General features: G+C 45.4%; 1 protein-coding gene and 1 long non-coding RNA gene across 2 annotated transcripts in view; both read left to right on the plus strand.

The window, feature by feature from the left end:
* Positions 1-17,108, plus strand: part of LOC132381831 (uncharacterized) — a 30,170-nt gene extending 13,062 nt beyond the window's left edge. The window contains exons 3-6 of the long non-coding RNA XR_009508126.1: positions 9,496-10,826; positions 12,183-12,428; positions 13,816-13,941; positions 16,581-17,108. This is a non-coding gene — a long non-coding RNA (uncharacterized LOC132381831). The remainder of the gene's footprint in view (positions 1-9,495; positions 10,827-12,182; positions 12,429-13,815; positions 13,942-16,580) is intronic.
* LOC132381830 (2-iminobutanoate/2-iminopropanoate deaminase-like) lies at positions 5,084-5,652 on the plus strand. The gene has a single exon (XM_059951447.1). It carries the CDS (start codon positions 5,126-5,128, stop codon positions 5,549-5,551), a length of 426 nt encoding a protein of 141 aa, XP_059807430.1. The 5' UTR covers positions 5,084-5,125; the 3' UTR covers positions 5,552-5,652.
* Positions 17,109-20,497: the final 3,389 nt, after the last annotated feature.

Here is a 20,497-nt window from a genome sequence, read left to right on the forward strand (position 1 = left end):
TCAGATTTCTAGCAGCTACAGTTTGTTTTCTTTAGTATTTTGCTATCTAGTGAAAACCCAGTTCTAGAGAATGTGCTTAAATTTTTTTATGGATACAGTAAGCTCTCTGGTGGTAAGTGGATTCAGTATCGAGGTGAATGTGCATCGATTGAGACCTAAGGGTACACGAACAGTTAAAACAGGGATTGAACAGTGGAATCAGACTCTTTTAACAAGGGTTGAAATGTCAAAGACAAAGAGGACATGTGCTTAAGGGCAGAGGGGAAAATAAAGGAGATGTGCGGGGGTAGTGGTAGAAACCAATATTCTATTGGGGTTTATGAGGCTGTTGGTTAGATGCACAAATATACAGGCAATGGAGAATATGGATACTGCATAAATACAAGTTTAATTGTGTTTGCTGCAGATATCACTAACTAAAAGACCTGTTCCTGAGCTGTTCTATGTTAATAGGCAGCTAAAACATAAAGATATTTGAATCAATTTTTGATACATGCAGATGAAGGGTTGAGGAAGTAGGATAGAGATCAACCAGATTACAACTGGACACCGAAGGGTTCAAGATCAGAAGCAGAGTGGTCTAATCTAAATTCTACAATTGTTTAGAAACTGTCCCAGGAGGTCCTGTGCACTCAATAACTTACTAGCAGCAGTGAGCACTGTCAGATTTATCACATCAGGCAATATCTATTCACTAATAAATTACTGTTTGAGTTCTGACAGAAGTGTGTGATTGCCATGAACTCTGGGTTTATCCAAATATGGAACAGAAGCCAACTGTTAGTTAGGTCATGGGAGAGGCTGCCTTCATATCCATGGGTCACTTAAACTCTTGAGAGCAGGTCAAGGGTCACTAAGTTTTGGTCTTTGATATTATATATGGTTTTGATTAATTGAATGCAGAGAGAACATTTTCACATTGGAGAAGGGAGTGTGAAAAAGAAACACTGAGAGGCCATAGTAAAATTGAATGGTGGTGGAGGCTGGAAGTCACATTTGTAATAAGGGGAGCATGGGAAATAAAAAGTTACAGACCAATCTCTGGTAAATAGGAATAATATGGATGATTGTTGATAAGGAGGGCCCATTTGCCTTTATGGATAAGATTGCTATCAAAAAATCCAACAGAAAATTTGGAAAAGACTTCTTAAAAAGGAATGGAGGGTTATGGGCTGAGTGCAGGTCAGTGGGATTAGGTGAGAATGAGAGTAAGCGTTCGCCATGGACTAGAAGGCCGAGATGGCCTGTTTCCGTGCTGTAATTGTTATATGGTTATATAAGCAGTAAGATTGTGGTACCCAATACTGCAGGATGTGGATGAATCAAGGATTCACCTAGCATTGAGGGATTAAAAGTTGTGCCCTTATATTTAAATGAGATTCTAGTGAAGCAAGAAGCATCAAATCTCAGCACTGGCTGAGCATAGTCTCTTAACCATCACAGTCTCCTTCCAATGGTCCATTAACAGTCCAGCCTAAAATCCCACCATCAACACTTCAAATCACTTGCAACAGCTCAAACACCTTAGGCACATTCATCCTTTTCAGCAGCTGAATTTCTGAATCAATCCCTGGAAAATAAACAAGCTTCAGGTGAGACCTGTTGCTCCCGGCTTCTTCAAAGCTGCTCCATCTGTCTTTGAGTTGCTCTGCCTGATCTTCCTGATTTCTCCGAAGCTGTTCCACCTTTTCCTTCAAGGCGTGCTTATCCCTCACTGTCTGTGTCTTGCGTATAACTCAGCCATATCAGCCTTCATTTTAATGCGTACCAATGTGCTATTAAATGCACAGGATGTCTTACTAACACCAGGACATGCTCTTATTCATGTTAGACATGCTGTCCTCAGCGCACGTGCCATCCTGTAACTTACCAGTTGTCACAGCCCCTTCTTTGTCTTGTAAGTGTTTTCATTTCTCCCAGGAAAATGATCGACAATTTTGCATGTTTAATTGTTTTCCTCAACCTCAAGGTCTCTGCTTGTGGCAGAACTCAATTTGTCTTCCAAGTGCGCACTGAGTCAAAACAATGACAATTTCAATCCAGCTTTTCAACGCTAGAAGCAGTTATTTCAATTCTTCAGCATTTCGAACAGACCCCAGGGTCGAATACTTCAGGCAACCATCACTACAGCTTTTCAGTCCAACCCAGTTGGACACAGCAACATTTGACCACTTCGACTGCGTTTCAAATTCAGACACACACAGCGCACGCTACAAAAGGGTCGGACTTCCCACGTCGCTGTTTGTTTGGTTATAACTTTTGAAATGTTTGCTTTCGAAATGCAGCCGCAAAACTGATTCCAAATCAAACAAAGCAATTGCCACCGGCCTGTGGATTTATGCTACACGCCCACAGCTCCATTGATTGCTACAAAAGCCAAGTTCCTTATTTCCACCCTTTATTAACAGTTAGCAAACAGACAATTAAGCATTATTGAACATTATCTCAGCAATCAGCAAATTATGACCTCTGCCAGCCCCAAGCTACAAATTGCTACGTTTAATGTGAATAAGTGTGAGGTTATCCACTTTGGGAGTAAGAACAGGAAGGCAGATTATTATCTGAACGGTGTAGAGTTGGGTAAGGGAGAAATGCAAAGAGATCTAGGAGTCCTTGTTCATCAGTCACTGAAGGTGAATGAGCAAGTGCAGCAGGCAGCGAAGAAGGCTAATGGAATGTTGGCCTTTATTACAAAGGGAATTGAGTACAAGAGCAAGGAAATCCTCTTGCATTTGTACAGGGCCCTGGTGAGACCACACCTGGAGTATTGTGTACAGTTTTGGTCTCCAGGGTTAAGGAAGGACATCCTGGCTGTAGAGGAGGTGCAGCGTAGATTCACGGGGTTAATTCCTGGGAAGTCAGGACTGTCTCACACTGAGAGGTTAGAGAGTCTGGGCTTGTACACGTGGAATTAAGGAGATTGAGAGGGGATCTGATTGCAACATATAAGATTATTAAGGGATTGGACAAGATAGAGGCAGGAAATATGTTCCAGATGCTGGGAGAGTCCAGTACCAGAGGGCATGGTTTGAGAATAGGGGGTAGGTCATTTAGGACAGAGTTAAGGAAAAACTTCTTCTCCCAGAGAGTTGTGGGGGTCTGGAATGCACTGCCTCGGAAGATGGTGGAGGCCAATTCTCTGGATGCTTTCAAGAAGGAGCTAGATAGGTATCTTATGGGTAGGGGAATCAAGGGATATGGGGACAAGGCAGGAACCGGGTATTGATAGTAGATGATCAGCCATGATCTCAAAATGGCGGTGAAGGCTCGAAGGGCCGAATGGTCTTCTTCTGCACCTATTGTCTATTGAAATAAGCATATGTAACTTATTCCATTCACTTTTACCACGCCCCCTCTGATCTGATGAGTGGCCACAATAAATGCACAGCTCATGGCTTCTACAAGTTGTAAGGAGATTATGATATTTACCCTGGAAACTAGGAGTCTGAGGATTGACAGAGGAGGTTTAAAAAAAAATCATGAGTGACATAGATGAGGAGAATTGCCTGACACTCTTGTGTTCCTCCAGCATTTTGTGTGTGTTGCTAAGGAGATTTATCACCATTTCCTCTCCTCCCTCTTCCTCAAGTAAGGGAGTTTAAAACTAGAGGATATTGTTTAAGGCAAGTGGGAAGGAAACTTAAAAGGGAGTACCAGTAAGTGCAGGCATGTGCGCACACGTACACCAGACATAGGAATAGAATTAGGCCATTTGGCCCATTGAGTCAGCTTTGCCATTCCTGATTTATTATTCTTCTCAACCCCCTTCTCTTAGACAATAGACAATAGGTGCAGAAGTAGACCATTCGGCCCCTCGAGTCTGCACCGCCATTCTGAGATCATGGCTGATCATTCACTATCAATACCCAGTCCCTGCCTTGTCCCCATATCCCTTGATTCCCCTATCCATCAGATATCTATCTAGCTCCCTCTTGAAAGCATCCAGAGAATTGGCCTCCACCATCTTCTGAGGCAGTGCATTCCACACCTGCACAACTCTCTGGGAGAAGAAGCTCTTCCTCAACTCTGTTTTAAATAACTGACCTCTTATTCTTAATCCATGCCCTCTGGTACTGGACTCTCCCAACATCTCTTGCTTTCTCCCCACCGCTTTTGATGCCCTGATCACTCAAGAACAACTTAACCCCACTTTAAATATTGACTTTGCCTGCACAGCCATCCGCCAATGAATTCCACAGATTCACTGTCCACTAGCTAAAGAAAATTTTGCAATGTCTATTCTAAATGGATGTTCTCTATTCGGAGGCTTAACCCTCTGGTCCAAGACTTTACCCCACTATAGGAAACATCCTCTCCATATCTATTCCATCTTGGCCTTTCAATATTCGATAGATTTCAAAGAGACCCCCCCCCCCATTCTTCAAAACTCCAATGAGTCAGACCCAGAGCCATCAAACGACCCTCATATGTCTTTCCTGGATCCTCAGATGTGAACCCTTTCATTCCTGGGTTCCTGGACCCTCTCCAATCCTGGCATATATTTTCTCAGATAAGGGGGCCAAAACTGCTCACAGTACTCCAAGTGCAGTCTGAATAATGCCTCGTAAGACTTCAGTATGACATCCTGGCTTTTGTTTTCTAGTTCTAGTCTAAGTGCACCCTAATATTTTATACAATGACAATGACTTCCGGACTCTTGTACTCAAAGCCCTAGCCAATAAAGGCAAGCACATTGGACAATTTCCCACCCATGCTTTGTTCCTTCCATGGAGCTATAGACTGATATCCTGTACCCAAAGGATTATAGTCTTCAGGAGAGGGAAATCAGAGGTGGAGATAGTTAGCAACTTTAAATTCCTTCATGTTATTATCTCAGAAGACCTGTCCTGGACCCATCCTATAAATGTAATTGCAAAGAAAGCACGACAGCTCCTCTACTTCCTTAGAAGTCTGCAGAGATTCGACGTGACATTAGAAAGTTTGACAAACTTCTATAGCTGTGTAGCAGTACAAAAGCCTCAGGACCACCAGGTTCAAGAACAGTTACTACCTCTTAACCATCAGGCTCTTGTGCGAAAGGGAACTACTTCACTCATCTATTGAGATTTTCTGGGGTTCATGCGCATGTGCACTGTGAAAGTGAGTTGAGTTGATCTTTGCCTGAATGGCTGCACTCATGAAACGTATCATTAGCACCGGCAAGGCACCGGGAGCAATCGGTCCCTACAGTCAAGCTGTAGTGGTGGACCGAACCATGTACATTTCTGGGCAGTTGGGACTAGACCCTGCAACTGGGCAACTTGTACCTGGAGGAACATCACAGGAAGCCAAGCAGGCTCTAATCAACATGGGAGAAATCCTCAAAGCTGCAAACTGTGACTATGATAATGTTGCAAAAACAACAATTCTGCTGGCAGACATCAATGACTTCAACTGTGTAAATGAAGTTTACAAGCAATATTTCAGAAGCAACTTCCCAGCCAGAGCAGCCTATCAGGTTGCAGCATTGCCACGGGGAGGTCGAGTTGAGGTTGAAGCTGTGGCTGTTTTGGGACCTATTGTGAATGGGCCCTTGGACCAGAAATTATAAACCAGGGTCAATTCTTTGGGGATATAATACACACAACAAGGGAAGACACAGCTTCTTGATTTTATTGATGCCTTGTAAACACTGTATGGATCAATGGTATAATAAAAAGCAAGAATTCAAATCACTACAAAAAAAAAGATTTTCTCACAACCACTTATCTTACTCTGTAGACTAGTTATTTTATGTTCTCATTATTTATTGCCATGTATTTATTTTTTTCAATTTCACATCTATCTTCTATGCTCTACTTGATCTTTCATTGATTCTGTTATAGTTACTGTTCAATAGATTTGCTGAATATGCCTGCCGATAAAAGAATCTCAGGGTTGTGGTGATATATACAGTATGTACCCTGATAATAAAATTACTTTGAACTTTGATATCCTACACTGTATACTTTTCTCTTGCATGTGACCTCCAAACATAAAAATTACTGTAAATAACAATAACTAAAGTAACTAGTGTAAAGGAGGAATTGCACGGTGATGTTCATAGACCATTCAGAAAACTGATGGTAGTCTCACCCCATATGGAGTAGTTTCTCACCCCTGGAACTTTGCTTCTTTAGGGAGGTCCTAAAGGGGATTTGTAGCCAATCAGAATAGCTAGGGAGAGAGACCACCATGGCTGTCTGCATTTGGAGATGGGTAAGATATTTAATATTTTTCAATGTTAAAAGATCAAGGAAGCCAAGGAGCTGAGGTGAATAAGTTGTGATCTCTTGGACCACAGACAAATTACCAAAGATGCTGATAAATCCCCAGGGCCTGACCACATACCAGGTGTACCTCAATGAAGCATGCTTTGCCTACTGCTCTAACTTCTTGACACTCATGAGAGTGTGACTAGGCATAGCTCAAAGAGCATCTATAGATTCACCAATGTTATTGGCAGAATCTCAGATGGTGACAAGAAGGTGTGCTGTTGCGAGATAGACCAGCTGGTTGAATGGTGTCGTAACAAGAACCCTTCATTTAACATTGGTAAGATCAATGAATTGATTGTGGACTTCAGAAAGGGGAACGCACAATGATCCTCATCGAGGGTCAGCAGTAGAAAGGATAAGTATTTTCAGCATCTGTGAAGATCAATACTGGACCTAACATATTGACGCAATGATGAAGAAGGCACAACACGAGCTGTATTTCATTGGAACAAATTTCAGTAGATGTATCGTGGAGAGCATTCTAACTGATAGCATCATTTTCTGGTGTGCAGCTGCACAAGCACAGGATCAGAGGAAGCTGCAGAGCTGAGAGAGACAGATACCACCTGCATTTCGACAACTCACTATGTTCCAATCCTATGTATCTACTTCCGCATAGACTCACTCAGTTATTCCTGGATGTTTTACTGCCTGAGCTGTGCAAGCAGAGGAAGGGAAAACCCGTTGTACATTGTGCTGAACTTTCAACCTACTCTAAGATCAATCTAGCTCCTCACTTCAACAAAGTCCATTTTCCTACGACCATGTGCCTATCTGAAAGTTTCTTAAATGCTCCTATGATAACTGACCCTACAATGCACACAGCATTCTTTGTGTACAAAAACTTGCCTCTGACATCCTCCAATCGTAAAATTATGCTCCTGTGAAGTAACCATTTCACCCTGGGGGATAAAGTGTCTGGCTGTCCACTTGATCTAGGCCTCATATTATCTCTATCAAATAACCTATCATCCTCCGTCACTCCAACGAGAAAAGCCCTTGCTCTCTAGTCCAAGCATCATTCTGGTAAATCTCATCTGTAGCCTCTCTAAAGCTTTGATGTCCTTCCTACAGTGAGGTAACCTGCCCAGTGTTTTATAGAGCTGCAACATTACTTCACAGCTCTTGAACTCAATCCTCTGAATAATGAATACCAACACATCACACAAAGAACTTAGCACAGTGAAGCACAGGATCGGGCCATTTAGCCCACAGTGTTGTGGCAAACCAGCTAAAAAAAAATATATCAAAAATCACCCAAACACTAATCCCTCCTACCTACACCATAACCATATCCCTCCATCTTCCTTATGTAAAGGGGGTTTCTTCTTTTTTCTTTGTTACTGTTGGGAAAGGGTTTCTTTGTTTTGTTAAAAGCAGGAATGTTTCTTTGTTGCGAGAGAGTGCTGGGAGAATTGTATTCCTTTGTAAACCAAAAGGGGATTAATGTTCTTTCTTCTGAGTCTGTAAGCTTTTGTTGACGGGCTTTTGGGCAGATCGGCACGAGGGGGTCTAGAGAGAGAAGTCGCAATGCTGTAAGCTGGGTGAGGAACGGACCCCAAGCGGGGGTCCGAGGCCCAGAGGTACTCCAAGGAAGGGGGGATCAAGCTAGAAGTGCTTGGTTGACCACTTCGGAGGGTCCTGAGCTGCGAGTCGAGGAGTTCGGAAGGGATCGAATGGTGGCCAGAAGACTTCAGTAATTGAGCTCCAACGGTTGTGCACGAAATGGTTTGGACTTTGATAAGTTTGGCGCCTTTTCTTTATTTTTTCTCTTCATATATACTGTATCGTTATTAATCACTTAGTTATAGTAACCTTTATAAATTGTACTCATTTAATCGCAAATGGTGTACTGTCTGTTTTTGGGCGAGGCGGGGACATCACACAGCATCCACACCAGCTGATTACCCAGTTTGGCGGGGCCGAAGGCTGCTCCCCCGGACGAGAACGAGCTGAGCCAGCCTGAGGCGACCCATGGGGTTACACTTACATTTGTAAAAATCTGTTAGTAGTAAGATTGTGTCTTCAGTGGACCTAAGATCACAGCTTCCGACATCATGAATTCAAGATTGTTTAGTGTTAATTCCAGCAAACAAGTATAAAGGAGAACAAAATACTTGTTACTTAAGTCAGCTAATTGGTAAATGTGTTAATTGGTACTTCATAATGAAGTAGACATAAGGCAGAGATTTTATTATGAGAACAGAAAACAAACTTGAGAAGGCTGCTCCATCGACTGTTCAGAGGCCGGAAAGGCAGGTGCCATATTGGATGGTGCTCTCTACATTCATTTTTGTGTTGGTGCACAATGAAGATCATGCCTACTGTGCATGAAAACAGTTTGAATTCACACTGCAACACACAAAATGCTGGAGGAACTCAGCAACCCAGGCAGCATCTATGAAAAAAGTACAGTCAACATTTCAGGCCGAAACCCTTCGGCAGGACCCTTTTGTCCCAAAACGTTGACTATACTCTTTCCATAGATGCTGCCTGGCCTACTGCGCTCCTCCAGCATTTTGTGTGTTTCTTGGGTTTCCAGCATCTGCAGATCTTGTTTGCGAATTCACACTGCAATGTAGGGGGCAGCTCTTTGACCACAAGGAGGAAGTGGTTAAAGAGGAGACTGATCTTGACTTTACCTGTGGCAGGCAAAAAGAACACCCCTTTATGTGTTACCACAATCAAATTTGTCCAGATTGTCACAAGATAATGTTGAAGACCTAGTTTAAAGAGAACGACCAAGTGCAAATTAATGGCCAACACATTATGCTTCTGGATTTGAAACGCCTCTGCGGCTGAAGGAAACACAGGAGGCAAGGTTGAGGTCAAACATTAATTAAAATTTAAAGAACAGTGGTAATGGGACAGCAAGTAGGATTACCAACAACCTGCTAATAACCTCACCATGTTTCGAATATTGAAACGTCTGGATATAGTGGATGAGGATAAGATGTTTACAACATCGTGGGAGTCTAGGACCAGAGAGCACACCTCACTTTAAAACAGAGAAGTTTTCCCTGCCACAGACAGCTGTGGAGGATGTGCCAAAGGGTGTATTTAAAGTGGAGGATGATAGGCTCTTGATTAGTAAGGGCATCAAAGGTTACAGAAGGAGGCAGGAGAATGGTGTTGAGAGGGAAAATAAGTCAGTCATGATTGAATTGTAGAACACACTTGATGGGCTGAATAACCTAATTCTCCAATATCTTATGCTCCCATGTTATTAATTTCTCAGCACTACGAAGACATTGGCAGTCCACAAACATAAGGATCCATGCCATTGAGAGCCAAAACAGAACTGAACAGCATGGAGTGAAAGGCAATAATTGCTCACCGGAAGGAGAAAGTTTGAATAACTCCTCAAACACAATTCCACCTGTGACATGAGCGACCTTGGTTACATTCCATGACTGCCTATCTCTTCTAACCTCACTGTAGCCTAAGACTATCCACCTCACAATGTGATGTAACCTTCTGTTTGCCTAAAGTTACTACATGAAAGCAGTGGGAATTCAAACAATCTGAGCTCATGAGAACCACCAATAGACCAAGCTGTTCTGAAAGCTGCACTATCACCCTGACACTTAATCCTTCTTGCATTAACACTGCACCTTGCCCCCAACAGTTGCCCGGCTGCAATGAAACTGCAGAAGAAATGGGAAACTATTCAGTTACATTTCATCTACAAAGATGAAGATGGAGTAAGGAAACCCAACTGCAATAAATTTCTCCTTCAGTCGATAGTAACCAATACCAGAGCCAACAACACTGCAACAGTTGTTGTCAACCTGCAATATGCAGGTGACACTTACATATGTACAATGCACACAGGATTGTCGCCAACTTGTTCAGTGAAGCAGTTAAGTAGACATCTTCCGCAAAAGTACCGCCACTACTTAACAACAGGCCCCTGACCATCAAGTTCGATGAAATGTCACTGGAAAATGTGATCTTCCTTCTATTTCTTGGGAGCCACCTTGAAAGGGAAAGCAGGTATTGATGGTCGTCAGTTTCAGGACTAACACAGGCATTGTGCACCTGAACAAATGGCAGGAAAAGAGCAAGACGTTCAAACTTTGCCGAAGCTCATGGTTTAATGGGCAGCAGTGCTCCCTGTCCTGTGTACTGAGATGTGTCTACTTACAGAGGGTGCCTGGAGGCATTTCCAATTCTGTCTTCACAACATCATCCAACTTCATCAGCATCGTAAGAGAATCAATGTTGGCAGCCTCTTCCAGGTGAAGTACAGCACCAAGGCACTCATTTCACTCATCCTGCTCCAATGGATAGACCTTAACTGCTAATATACAAACTTTGCTGCAAACTCCATTGTCGTGAGAGATTAACAAGAAAACAGAAGAAACCATTCAGGATTTATTTTAATTTATTGAGATACGGCATTTGAGCCACACTGCCCGGCAATCTCCTGATGCAATCCAAGGCTAATCATGGAAAATTTACAATGAGTAACCAGTACATCTTTGGACTGTGGGAGGAAATTGGATGAAAACCACACATACAAATTCCTTACAAGCAGTGTTGGGAATATTCTCAGAGTGCAGTGAGGTAAAGAACATGTGGGAAGAGCAAAGTATTTGAGAGTTGTCATGCTGAGGGATAAGGGGAAATAATGGAGAGCCAAGCCATAAGGCGTTCCATTGTCATGGGACAGACAAGTATTTATTAATCTCTCAACCACCGGGAAGTGAGGTAGGGTAATGTTACAGCTGATCAGAAGAAGAATAATAGCAGTACAATGTCTTTGGATCAAAAATAATGGAGAGGGTCAAACAGAAATCTAACAGAACTCATCTGTAGGAAGACTATTTTCATTAGTGTAGTGAACTAGCTTTAGAACTAATCTGTAGCATATAATGTGATTCTGGTTCGTTATTGTGACAGATACTGCTGGTTTTGTTGTGATGGTGTCTTCGAACCAATGCAGCTCCTTTCAACATGTAACACTTACCCAAAAGGCTGGTATATGTCTAGGGGAAACGGAGTTCCAGCAACTCACCAACCCACCTCCCGTTCGCGCAGGTGCTGTGAGAATCGAGTTTATGCCTCGCGCCCGCCAACAGTATCAAACCCACAACAAATACCGTTATGAAATACACTTTAAAGAGTTTACTAGAATTAAAAGAGTATTAGGCAATACGAGATATATATATGGAAAAAAACAAAAGGCGCCAACTTATCAAAGTTCAGTCTGTTTAGTGCACTCGTTGGAGCTCAATCAACGAACCAATCGACCCATCCGACCGCCACACCGTCGCACCTGGGACCACCCCGGTGGTCTTACGAGCAGTCCAGCGCACGTCCACCTTCCTCGGCGTCCCCCTCCCGACTCCGCTCACACCAAAAACCCGCAAAAACCCCTCCCCCAAGTTCCCAGCATACAAGACACAATAACATTCCCCATTGATTAAAAAATGAAAACAATTACCATATCAGCCATTCTAAAGTGAAACAACGGCGAGAGAAACACTTATCCGACAAAGAAGCATTCCTACTTGTAACAAACCAAAGAGGCCATTTTGAGTAACATACACAGGACATTATACAAACAGATGGAAAATGAGAGTGAAATTCCACTTCTAGGTACATAGCCTGGAACTTTAACCAAAACTGTTACACACTTTCCTGAGACAAACACAGAAACCCAACTGCTTCGACCAGGAGCAGGCTCCTTATGTAAGATTCTTCCTCTCCCTTTTTATCAGGGAAGAACCCAAAATTCTACAGAACAGAAGGATTTCAGTCAGACTAGAACCAAGAAAAAATCTTAATCCCAAATTTAATTTGCTCATATACTGAAGCACATCTACAGGGGAAGGAAATGGAAGTGACAGACAACCAATTCACTCCCAGAAAATGGGATTTAATGGGGCTGTGTGCTTTGATTCCTTTCCTTGGTTCTAGGCTTTAGGCCCCCTGATACACCTCTGCTCTGTTGGTGAACAGACTCGTGAGAGAAAATCTTTTGCCTGTGAGTCTGCTGATGCTGGAAATCCTGAGCAACACACACAAAATGCTGGAGGAACTCAGCAGGACAGGCAGCATCTATGGAGGGGGGGAAAAAGCTGTCAATATTTTGGGCCAAGATCCTTCTGCAACCAAAGGTCATCGTCTACAAACACCACCTGAGCCTCTGCCACAAGAACACAAGTAAGTACACAGAACATAGACCAGTACAGCACACAGTACACAGAACCCATGACAAGCAAATTTTAACCAATCCCATCTGCTTGTACGTGGGAAATTCCTGTCTGTTCATGTGATTGTCTAAATGCCTTTTTAGTTGTTTTTCATTGCATCTGTTTCCACCACTAACCCTGGCAGTGCATTCATCCGTGTAAAAAAAGCCTAAAAAGATAAAACATCTTTAAAAGCTAAGCTTTATTTGTCACAGGACATCACAACATACCGTGAAATGTGTGGTTTGCAACAATAGCACAGTCTACAAGTGTTACCGTGTTTCCAGTACCAACATATGCCCACAACTTATTAACCCTTACTACCCATACATCTTTGGAATATGGGAGGGAACCCATGTGGTCAAGGGATAACCACAGACAGCGACAGAACTGAACTCAAGTTGCTGGCACTTAATAGTGACAAAATTTCTTTCAAAGTTTCCTTGTCGCATATTAAAGCTATGCCCTCTACTGGCTGACATTTTGATCATGGGAAAATCCTGAGTTTATCTACCCTATCTACATCTTTCATATTTTTGTGTACTTCCATCAAGTCGTTCACCCACCTCCGACGCTCCAGAGAAAACAATCCAACTTGTCCAAACTCTACTCTTTGCAAATACTCTCTAATCAAGAAAATATCCTGATGAACCACTTCTTGATCCCCTCCAAAGCCTCTACATTCTTCGATTTTCAGAACTGCATGCAAAACTGTAAATGTAACCTCAAAGTTTTGTACAGTTGCAACATGACATCCCTACTTTGATACTCAGCGTCCCAAACAATGAATATAAGTATGCCTTTTCCGTTTTTACCATCTGGTCTACTTGTGATGCCACTGTCAGAGAGCTAAAGCCATGAATCCCAATATTCATCCATATATTAATTTTCCTGAGAGTTGTGCCATTTACTGTATATTTTCCTCTGATATTTGACCTCACAAAGGACAAAATCTCACACTTTTGACTTCATCTGCAATTTCTCTGCCCACTTTTACAATTGGTCTACATCCTGCTGAATACTGATAAATTTCCTCAATATCTGAAACTCTGCAAATATTCAAGTTATCTCCAAATTTGGCTGTCAGCTTACCTATATGGCAGTCCAAATCATATACATATAATGTATATTACAAACAACAGAGGTCCTTGCAGAACACCACAAGACACAGACCTCCAACCAGAATAACACCCTTCCAACAAGACTTTGATAGTTCATACATTTTTGAATCTAACCTATCCATTTTCATGGACACCATTTGCTTCTCTATATCTCTATGCTTTCCCAGATCCTGTCTCTAAAATCTTTTCTTATATACTAGCCTCAGCGCCCTACAATTTTATATTTTTCATTTACAGATACAGTATGGGACAGGCTTTCTCTGCTCAATGAGCTGTTCTAGCTGGGAAAATGGGCTGAAAAAGGGCAGATGGAATTTCATGCAGACAAGTGCGAGGCGTTGCAGTTTGGTAGGACAAACCAAGGTATGTCTCATACAATGAATGGTAGGGCACTGAGGAGTGCAGTAGAACAAAGGGATCTGGAAATATAGGTCCATAATTCATTGGAAGTGGTGTTTTAGAAAACTTTTGCTCATTAGCCTTCATAAATCAAAGTATTGAGTACAGCAGATGGAATGTTATATTGAAGTTCTATAAGATATTAGTGAGATGTAATTTGGAGTAACAGGAAAGATGGAAATAAGTTTGAAAGAGTATAAAAAAGACTAACAAGGATGTTGCTGAGTCTAGAGGACCTGAGTTATAAGGAAAGGATGAATAGGTTAGGGCTTTATTCCTTGGAACAGAGAAGATTAAAAGGAGATTTGATAGAGGTATGCGACATTATGAGGGGTTAGATAGGTGATGCAAGCAGGCTTTTTCCACTGAAGTTGGGTGGGACTACAATCAGAGGTCATGTGTTAAGGGTGAAAGGTGAAAAGTTTAAGGGGAACATGACAGGAAACTTCTGCACTCAGATGGTTGCGAGAGTGTGGAATGAGCTGTCAGCGTAAGTGTCAGGAACGGGGGCAGGATTGGACCCAAATGCAGGACGCAGACACTGAAATACTAGGTGTAGGATAGGATGGGGATGCCATGGCATGCAAGGGGTAAGGCAGGTGGGGCTGGATCCAGGAGGTCAGGCGGGGCAGGAGGACCCCGGAGGTCAGGCGGGGCAGGAGGACCCCGGAGTTCAGGCGGGGCAGGAGGACCCCGGAGTTCAGGCGGGGCAGGAGGACCCCGGAGTTCAGGCGGGGCAGGAGGACCCCGGAGTTCAGGCGGGGCAGGAGGACCCCGGAGTTCAGGCGGGGCAGGAGGACCCCGGAGTTCAGGCGGGGCAGGAGGACCCCGGAGTTCAGGCGGGGCAGGAGGACCCCGGAGTTCAGGCGGGGCAGGAGGACCCCGGAGTTCAGGCGGGGCAGGAGGACCCCGGAGTTCAGGCGGGGCAGGAGGACCCCGGAGTTCAGGCGGGGCAGGAGGACCCCGGAGTTCAGGCGGGGCAGGAGGACCCCGGAGTTCAGGCGGGGCAGGAGGACCCCGGAGTTCAGGCGGGGCAGGAGGACCCCGGAGTTCAGGCGGGGCAGGAGGACCCCGGAGTTCAGGCGGGGCAGGAGGACCCCGGAGTTCAGGCGGGGCAGGAGGACCCCGGAGTTCAGGCGGGGCAGGAGGACCCCGGAGTTCAGGCGGGGCAGGAGGACCCCGGAGTTCAGGCGGGGCAGGAGGACCCCGGAGTTCAGGCGGGGCAGGAGGACCCCGGAGTTCAGGCGGGGCAGGAGGACCCCGGAGTTCAGGCGGGGCAGGAGGACCCCGGAGTTCAGGCGGGGCAGGAGGACCCCGGAGTTCAGGCGGGGCAGGAGGACCCCGGAGTTCAGGCGGGGCAGGAGGACCCCGGAGTTCAGGCGGGGCAGGAGGACCCCGGAGTTCAGGCGGGGCAGGAGGACCCCGGAGTTCAGGCGGGGCAGGAGGACCCCGGAGTTCAGGCGGGGCAGGAGGACCCCGGAGTTCAGGCGGGGCAGGAGGACCCCGGAGTTCAGGCGGGGCAGGAGGACCCCGGAGTTCAGGCGGGGCAGGAGGACCCCGGAGTTCAGGCGGGGCAGGAGGACCCCGGAGTTCAGGCGGGGCAGGAGGACCCCGGAGTTCAGGCGGGGCAGGAGGACCCCGGAGTTCAGGCGGGGCAGGAGGACCCCGGAGTTCAGGCGGGGCAGGAGGACCCCGGAGTTCAGGCGGGGCAGGAGGACCCCGGAGTTCAGGCGGGGCAGGAGGACCCCGGAGTTCAGGCGGGGCAGGAGGACCCCGGAGTTCAGGCGGGGCAGGAGGACCCCGGAGTTCAGGCGGGGCAGGAGGATCCCGGAGTTCAGGCGGGGCAGGAGGATCCCGGAGTTCAGGCGGGGCAGGAGGTTCCCAGTGTTCAGGCGGGGCAGGATGTTCCCAGTATTCAGGCGGGGCAGGAGGATTCTACATGGCGGGCCGCATGGATCCCGGCAGGGCCTCCTCGCAGGTGGAAACACGGAGGCCTGGGCAAGGTGCGGAGCACAACTCTCAGGGAGCAATAGGTGGAAAGGGCAGAACCCCCGCTGAGCAGCGGCAGTCCGGCCGGACCTGCCCGATGGAGGCAACGGGTAGGAAGGGGCAGAACCCCCACCAGGCAGTGGCAGTCCAGCCATACCCACCCGACGGAGGCAACGGGTAGGAAGGGGCAGAACCCCTGCCGGGCAGTGACAGTCCAGCCAGATCTGCCCGACGGAGGCAAGGGATCAGAAGGAAGCTGGGTCCAGGGCGAGGATACACCAGGTACATTGGTAAAGGGAACTGACAGTGCGGGCAAGGTGAATTAAGCGGAATAGCGGGACCAGCGCACATGAGAGAAGCAGGGGAACAAGACCAACCGCATAGAGCATATCCAGAACAGGCCAGCAACCAGGGCAGAACAGGATTCCGAGCGGGCGAAACAGTTACATAGCATGATTAAGAGCCAGCGGACCAGGTACAGAGTGGGTTAAACCGGCTTCGGAGCAGGACAAACCCGCAACCAGGCTCAGTCCCCAAGCCCCTTATAAACAACTGCCCCCTAATAGGCAGACAGCTCTATTTCCATCTTTAATACTTTCATTTTTCCCTTTCAGGGACCTTTTGAAAATCCCGACCTTGAGTTTTCGCTGGCTTAGGCTCTTCGTCGGAATGAGACTCATTCTCAGAGTTTCAGGACTGGCTATTGTTTGGCATGCCAAGGGTTCGGCCTGAGAGTCCGGTTCGAATTCAGAAGCCTAAGATCTCAGGGCTTTGGAGACGGGTGGATCAAGGGATGGTATCATGGCAGGAGACCCGTGTGTCGTTGGGGGAAATCGGAAAGTCTTCTGCTGTGTGCCCAAAGACCCAAGATCTTCATGATCGTCAGGCACAGAACTCGAAAAAAGTGACATAACGTACTTTTAACATCGTAAGCCAGCAAGTTGTTTGTTATGTCTCCCTGCTTGCTGGGAAAATGGAAACACCTCCCTCTCCCTTATTGGGGAGAGAGAGAACCTGTGGTATGTCGAATGCTGGTGTGAAATGTGAAGTCTTTGGGGTAATTGCAAGTCTGTGTCTTTGCTGGTGCTCAAGTGCACTTCTTGCTTTTCTTTTGCCAGTGGGGGAGGGGTTATTGTTGCTCGCTGTCGCTTACGCATGGGAGGGGGGAGCTGGGGGAGATTTGGGGCTCTCACGTTTGGCTGTCATTCGTTCTTTGGGGCACTTCTCTGTTTTCATGGATGCTTGTGAAGAAAAAGCATTTCAGGATGTATATTGTATACATTTCTCTGACATTAAATTGGACCTTTGAATCTTTGAATTGGAATCTATTTCTCCAGCTTCGGTTTGCGCAATGAATGACTTGTTGTCTGCAACTTGTTGGTATGTGTTTTTAGTTTATAGTATGGTAACTGTGTTTAGGAAATCCTTTATGCATTATGCTTTTGTGCTTTGGAAATAATTTATGATTTGGAAATACTTCATAATGTTTCAAGATTCAAGATAATGATTCAATGCTTGAAGATAAGATAGAAATCCTCTAAGTTTTAAATGTGCTTTAAGAATGTATGGAAATAATGTATAACACTATAAACAAATGAACCATGTTTTAAACTGTTAGCATGTTGTTAGCTGGAAGCAACTTCTCCCTGGGAAAGGGCACCCACCACTCGAACAGTGGGTACTGGCAGCTAAACTTGCCAGGGATCATAAACAGTGAATTAATAGACTTTGTATATTGGGTAGTTACACTATAATCTCCCTTTAGTGAGAGCACTTGTGGCTATTTATATTTATTAGGGCTTAAACGTTACAGTTTAGAAACTTGTGGTAGCAAACACACCACCATCACAACAGGGAGAATGTACAAACTCCTTACCGCCTGTGCCAGAATTGAACTCTGAACTCCAGAACATCCCAAGCTGCAATAGTATTGCGCTAGCCACAACACTGCAGTGGTGCCCTAGTATCTCCTAGTTTGTTTCTACCACCTTTCTTAAATTGAGGAAAAACAGTGCCTGTGCTCCAGTCTTCTGGGATCTCAGCTTTAGCTAAAGCAAATAAAAGGATCTCTAGCAAAGTCCCAGCAATCTCCAGTCTTGTTTCTTGGTGTTCTTCAAGAACCCTAATATCTTCTGCTTCTTGATATTAACAATAACTTCCTGCTCTTATTTCCCTGCACGTCGTTCTCCTTGGTGAATACTCATTTAGTGTCTCACCCACCATCGCTGCAGATACAAATTCCCCCCCTTTGCTTTGAATTATCCTATTTTTAATATACTTAAGAAATGCCCCAGTATTCTCTTTAATTTGACTTGCCAAGGACATTTCATGGCCTATTTTAGTCCTCCCGATTCCCTGTTTAAGTTCTCTCCTATTTCCTCTATATTCATCCCAGGGTCATTCTGATTTCAGCACCCTAAACCTTACAAATGCTTCCTTTTAACTTTTGACTGAACAATTGAAACAAGGATTGAAGAGTTGAGGCCATAACATGATCAAAAATTCTAATCAGTTGCTTATGGTAGAATTTACAATTGGAGAAACCACATTGTCTTGCACAAAGTTTGCAATAAATTTGGAATTCTCTTCTTGTTTCTTCCCAACTTCAGGATTTTTGAAGTGACCAAGGTGATTGATGAGGGCAAGGCAGTGGATGTTGTCTGCTTGGAATTTAGTAAGGAATTTGACACAGTCCCTTATGGCAGGCTGATCCAGAGAGTAAGCAGCATGTGATCCTTAGTGAATTGATAATTCAGACCCAGAATTGGATTGTGCGTAGAAGACAGAGCATATTGGTATGAGAGTGTTATTTAGGCTGCAGGGCCCTTAACAGCATTGATATCCAGAAGGATTTGGTGGTCCAAGTCCAGAAGTCTCTGAAAGTTGTCATCCGAGTGGAGAGTGTGGGAAATAAGGTGTATAGCATGCTTGCCTTCATGATTGGGGCCCTGATTATAAGAATAAGGAAATGACGTTGCGGATGTAAAGCTTTGTATACTCTGCACGTGTGGAATTCAGAATGACTTTACAGGAACGATGTGGAGATTTTGGAAAGGGTCCAGAACAAGTTTACAAAAATGCCGCCTGCGTTTGTGAATATGAGCAATAAAGGAGAGGTTGGACAAACTTGGGATGCTTTCTCTGGAGTGTTGCGCTGAGGGGAGACTCGATAAACGTTTATAATGTCATTAGAGGCTTAGATAGGGTTAAGAGTCAGAATCCTTTACCAAAGATAGAAATGTCATCGACAAGGAGGACGTATAGAATATCTAAGGAGAGAGGGGAAAACAAGCAGGTATGCAGGTGTAGTAATGGAAACCGATATGATAATTGTATGTAGATGAGACTGTTAGGCAGACACATAAATATGCGGGGAATGGAAGTATTTGGAGAAGACACAAGCAAAAGAGATTTAGTTTAATTCAGCAATGTGTTTGCTGCAGACATCACCGTTTGAAGGGCCTGTTCCTGAGCTATTCTATGTTAACAGGCAACTAAAACATAAACATATTTGAATCAGTTGTTGATACATGCAGATGAACGGGTGGGGATCCACAATGAGTAAGTGGGGGTAGGACAGAGATCAATGAAAGTGCAAATGGACAATGAAAGGTTCAAGATCAGAAGCAGAATGATGTAATCTAATTCCTACAATTATTAAATGTCCAATAATTTACAAAACTGTCTCAGGATGTCCTGCGCACTTGATAACTTACTAGCAGCAGTCAAAGATTTATTGCATCAGGTAATACCAATTCACTAATAAATTACTGTTTGAGTTGTGATAGAAATGTGAGATCTTCATCAACTCTGGTGTCAGGGTCTGGTCCGGTCCGGAATCCTCGTTCCGGGTCTGGATCCAGTCCAGGGGCTCTGGACTCCGGGTCCTGCAATTGTCCCTCCCATCACCAGTGATCTAGTTAGGACCCTCCTGGCTCATGGAGGCACACCTGTGACTCAATGAGCTGCAGGTGTTTATAAGGGGCCTTGGGACTGGGACCAGGCGGGTGGTCGTTTTGTTCTGTTTCCCCACCGGCTCCGAACTCTTCTCTACATTCTGTTATCCTGCCCAGACTCAGATCTACTCCTCATCATGCTTCTCTGCCCCGTACCAGTACTGCCAGGTTGATCCTCTCCCCCACCTTTCTTCCCATGCGCTGGTCCCGCTTCTCCGCTCATTTGTTTTGTTCGCGCGGTCGCGCTGTCTGCCGGTCTTTCCCGATTTTCCCGTTATCATGACTGTTGTGTTGGTCACCCTGGACCTATGTCCGTTCCTACCCCTTGCCTCCGTCGGGCAGGTCCGGCCGGTCTGCCGCTGTCTGGCAGGGGTTCTACCCCGTCCTCCTCCTCCGCCTGAACCCTGGGATTGTGCCCCACACCCGCCTAGGGGTCCGCGTTGTGCCTAGACCTCCGGTGTTTCCGCCTGGGAGGCGGCCCTACCCGGGACATATGCAGCCCGCCCAGGGAGGGCTCTCTGCCAGCTTATCTAGCCACCTGGACCTGCCTGCCTGAACCCCGGGAGCCTGTCTAC

Source organism: Hypanus sabinus, chromosome 26 (assembly GCF_030144855.1).
Source record: "Hypanus sabinus isolate sHypSab1 chromosome 26, sHypSab1.hap1, whole genome shotgun sequence".
Taxonomy (NCBI): domain Eukaryota; kingdom Metazoa; phylum Chordata; class Chondrichthyes; order Myliobatiformes; family Dasyatidae; genus Hypanus; species Hypanus sabinus.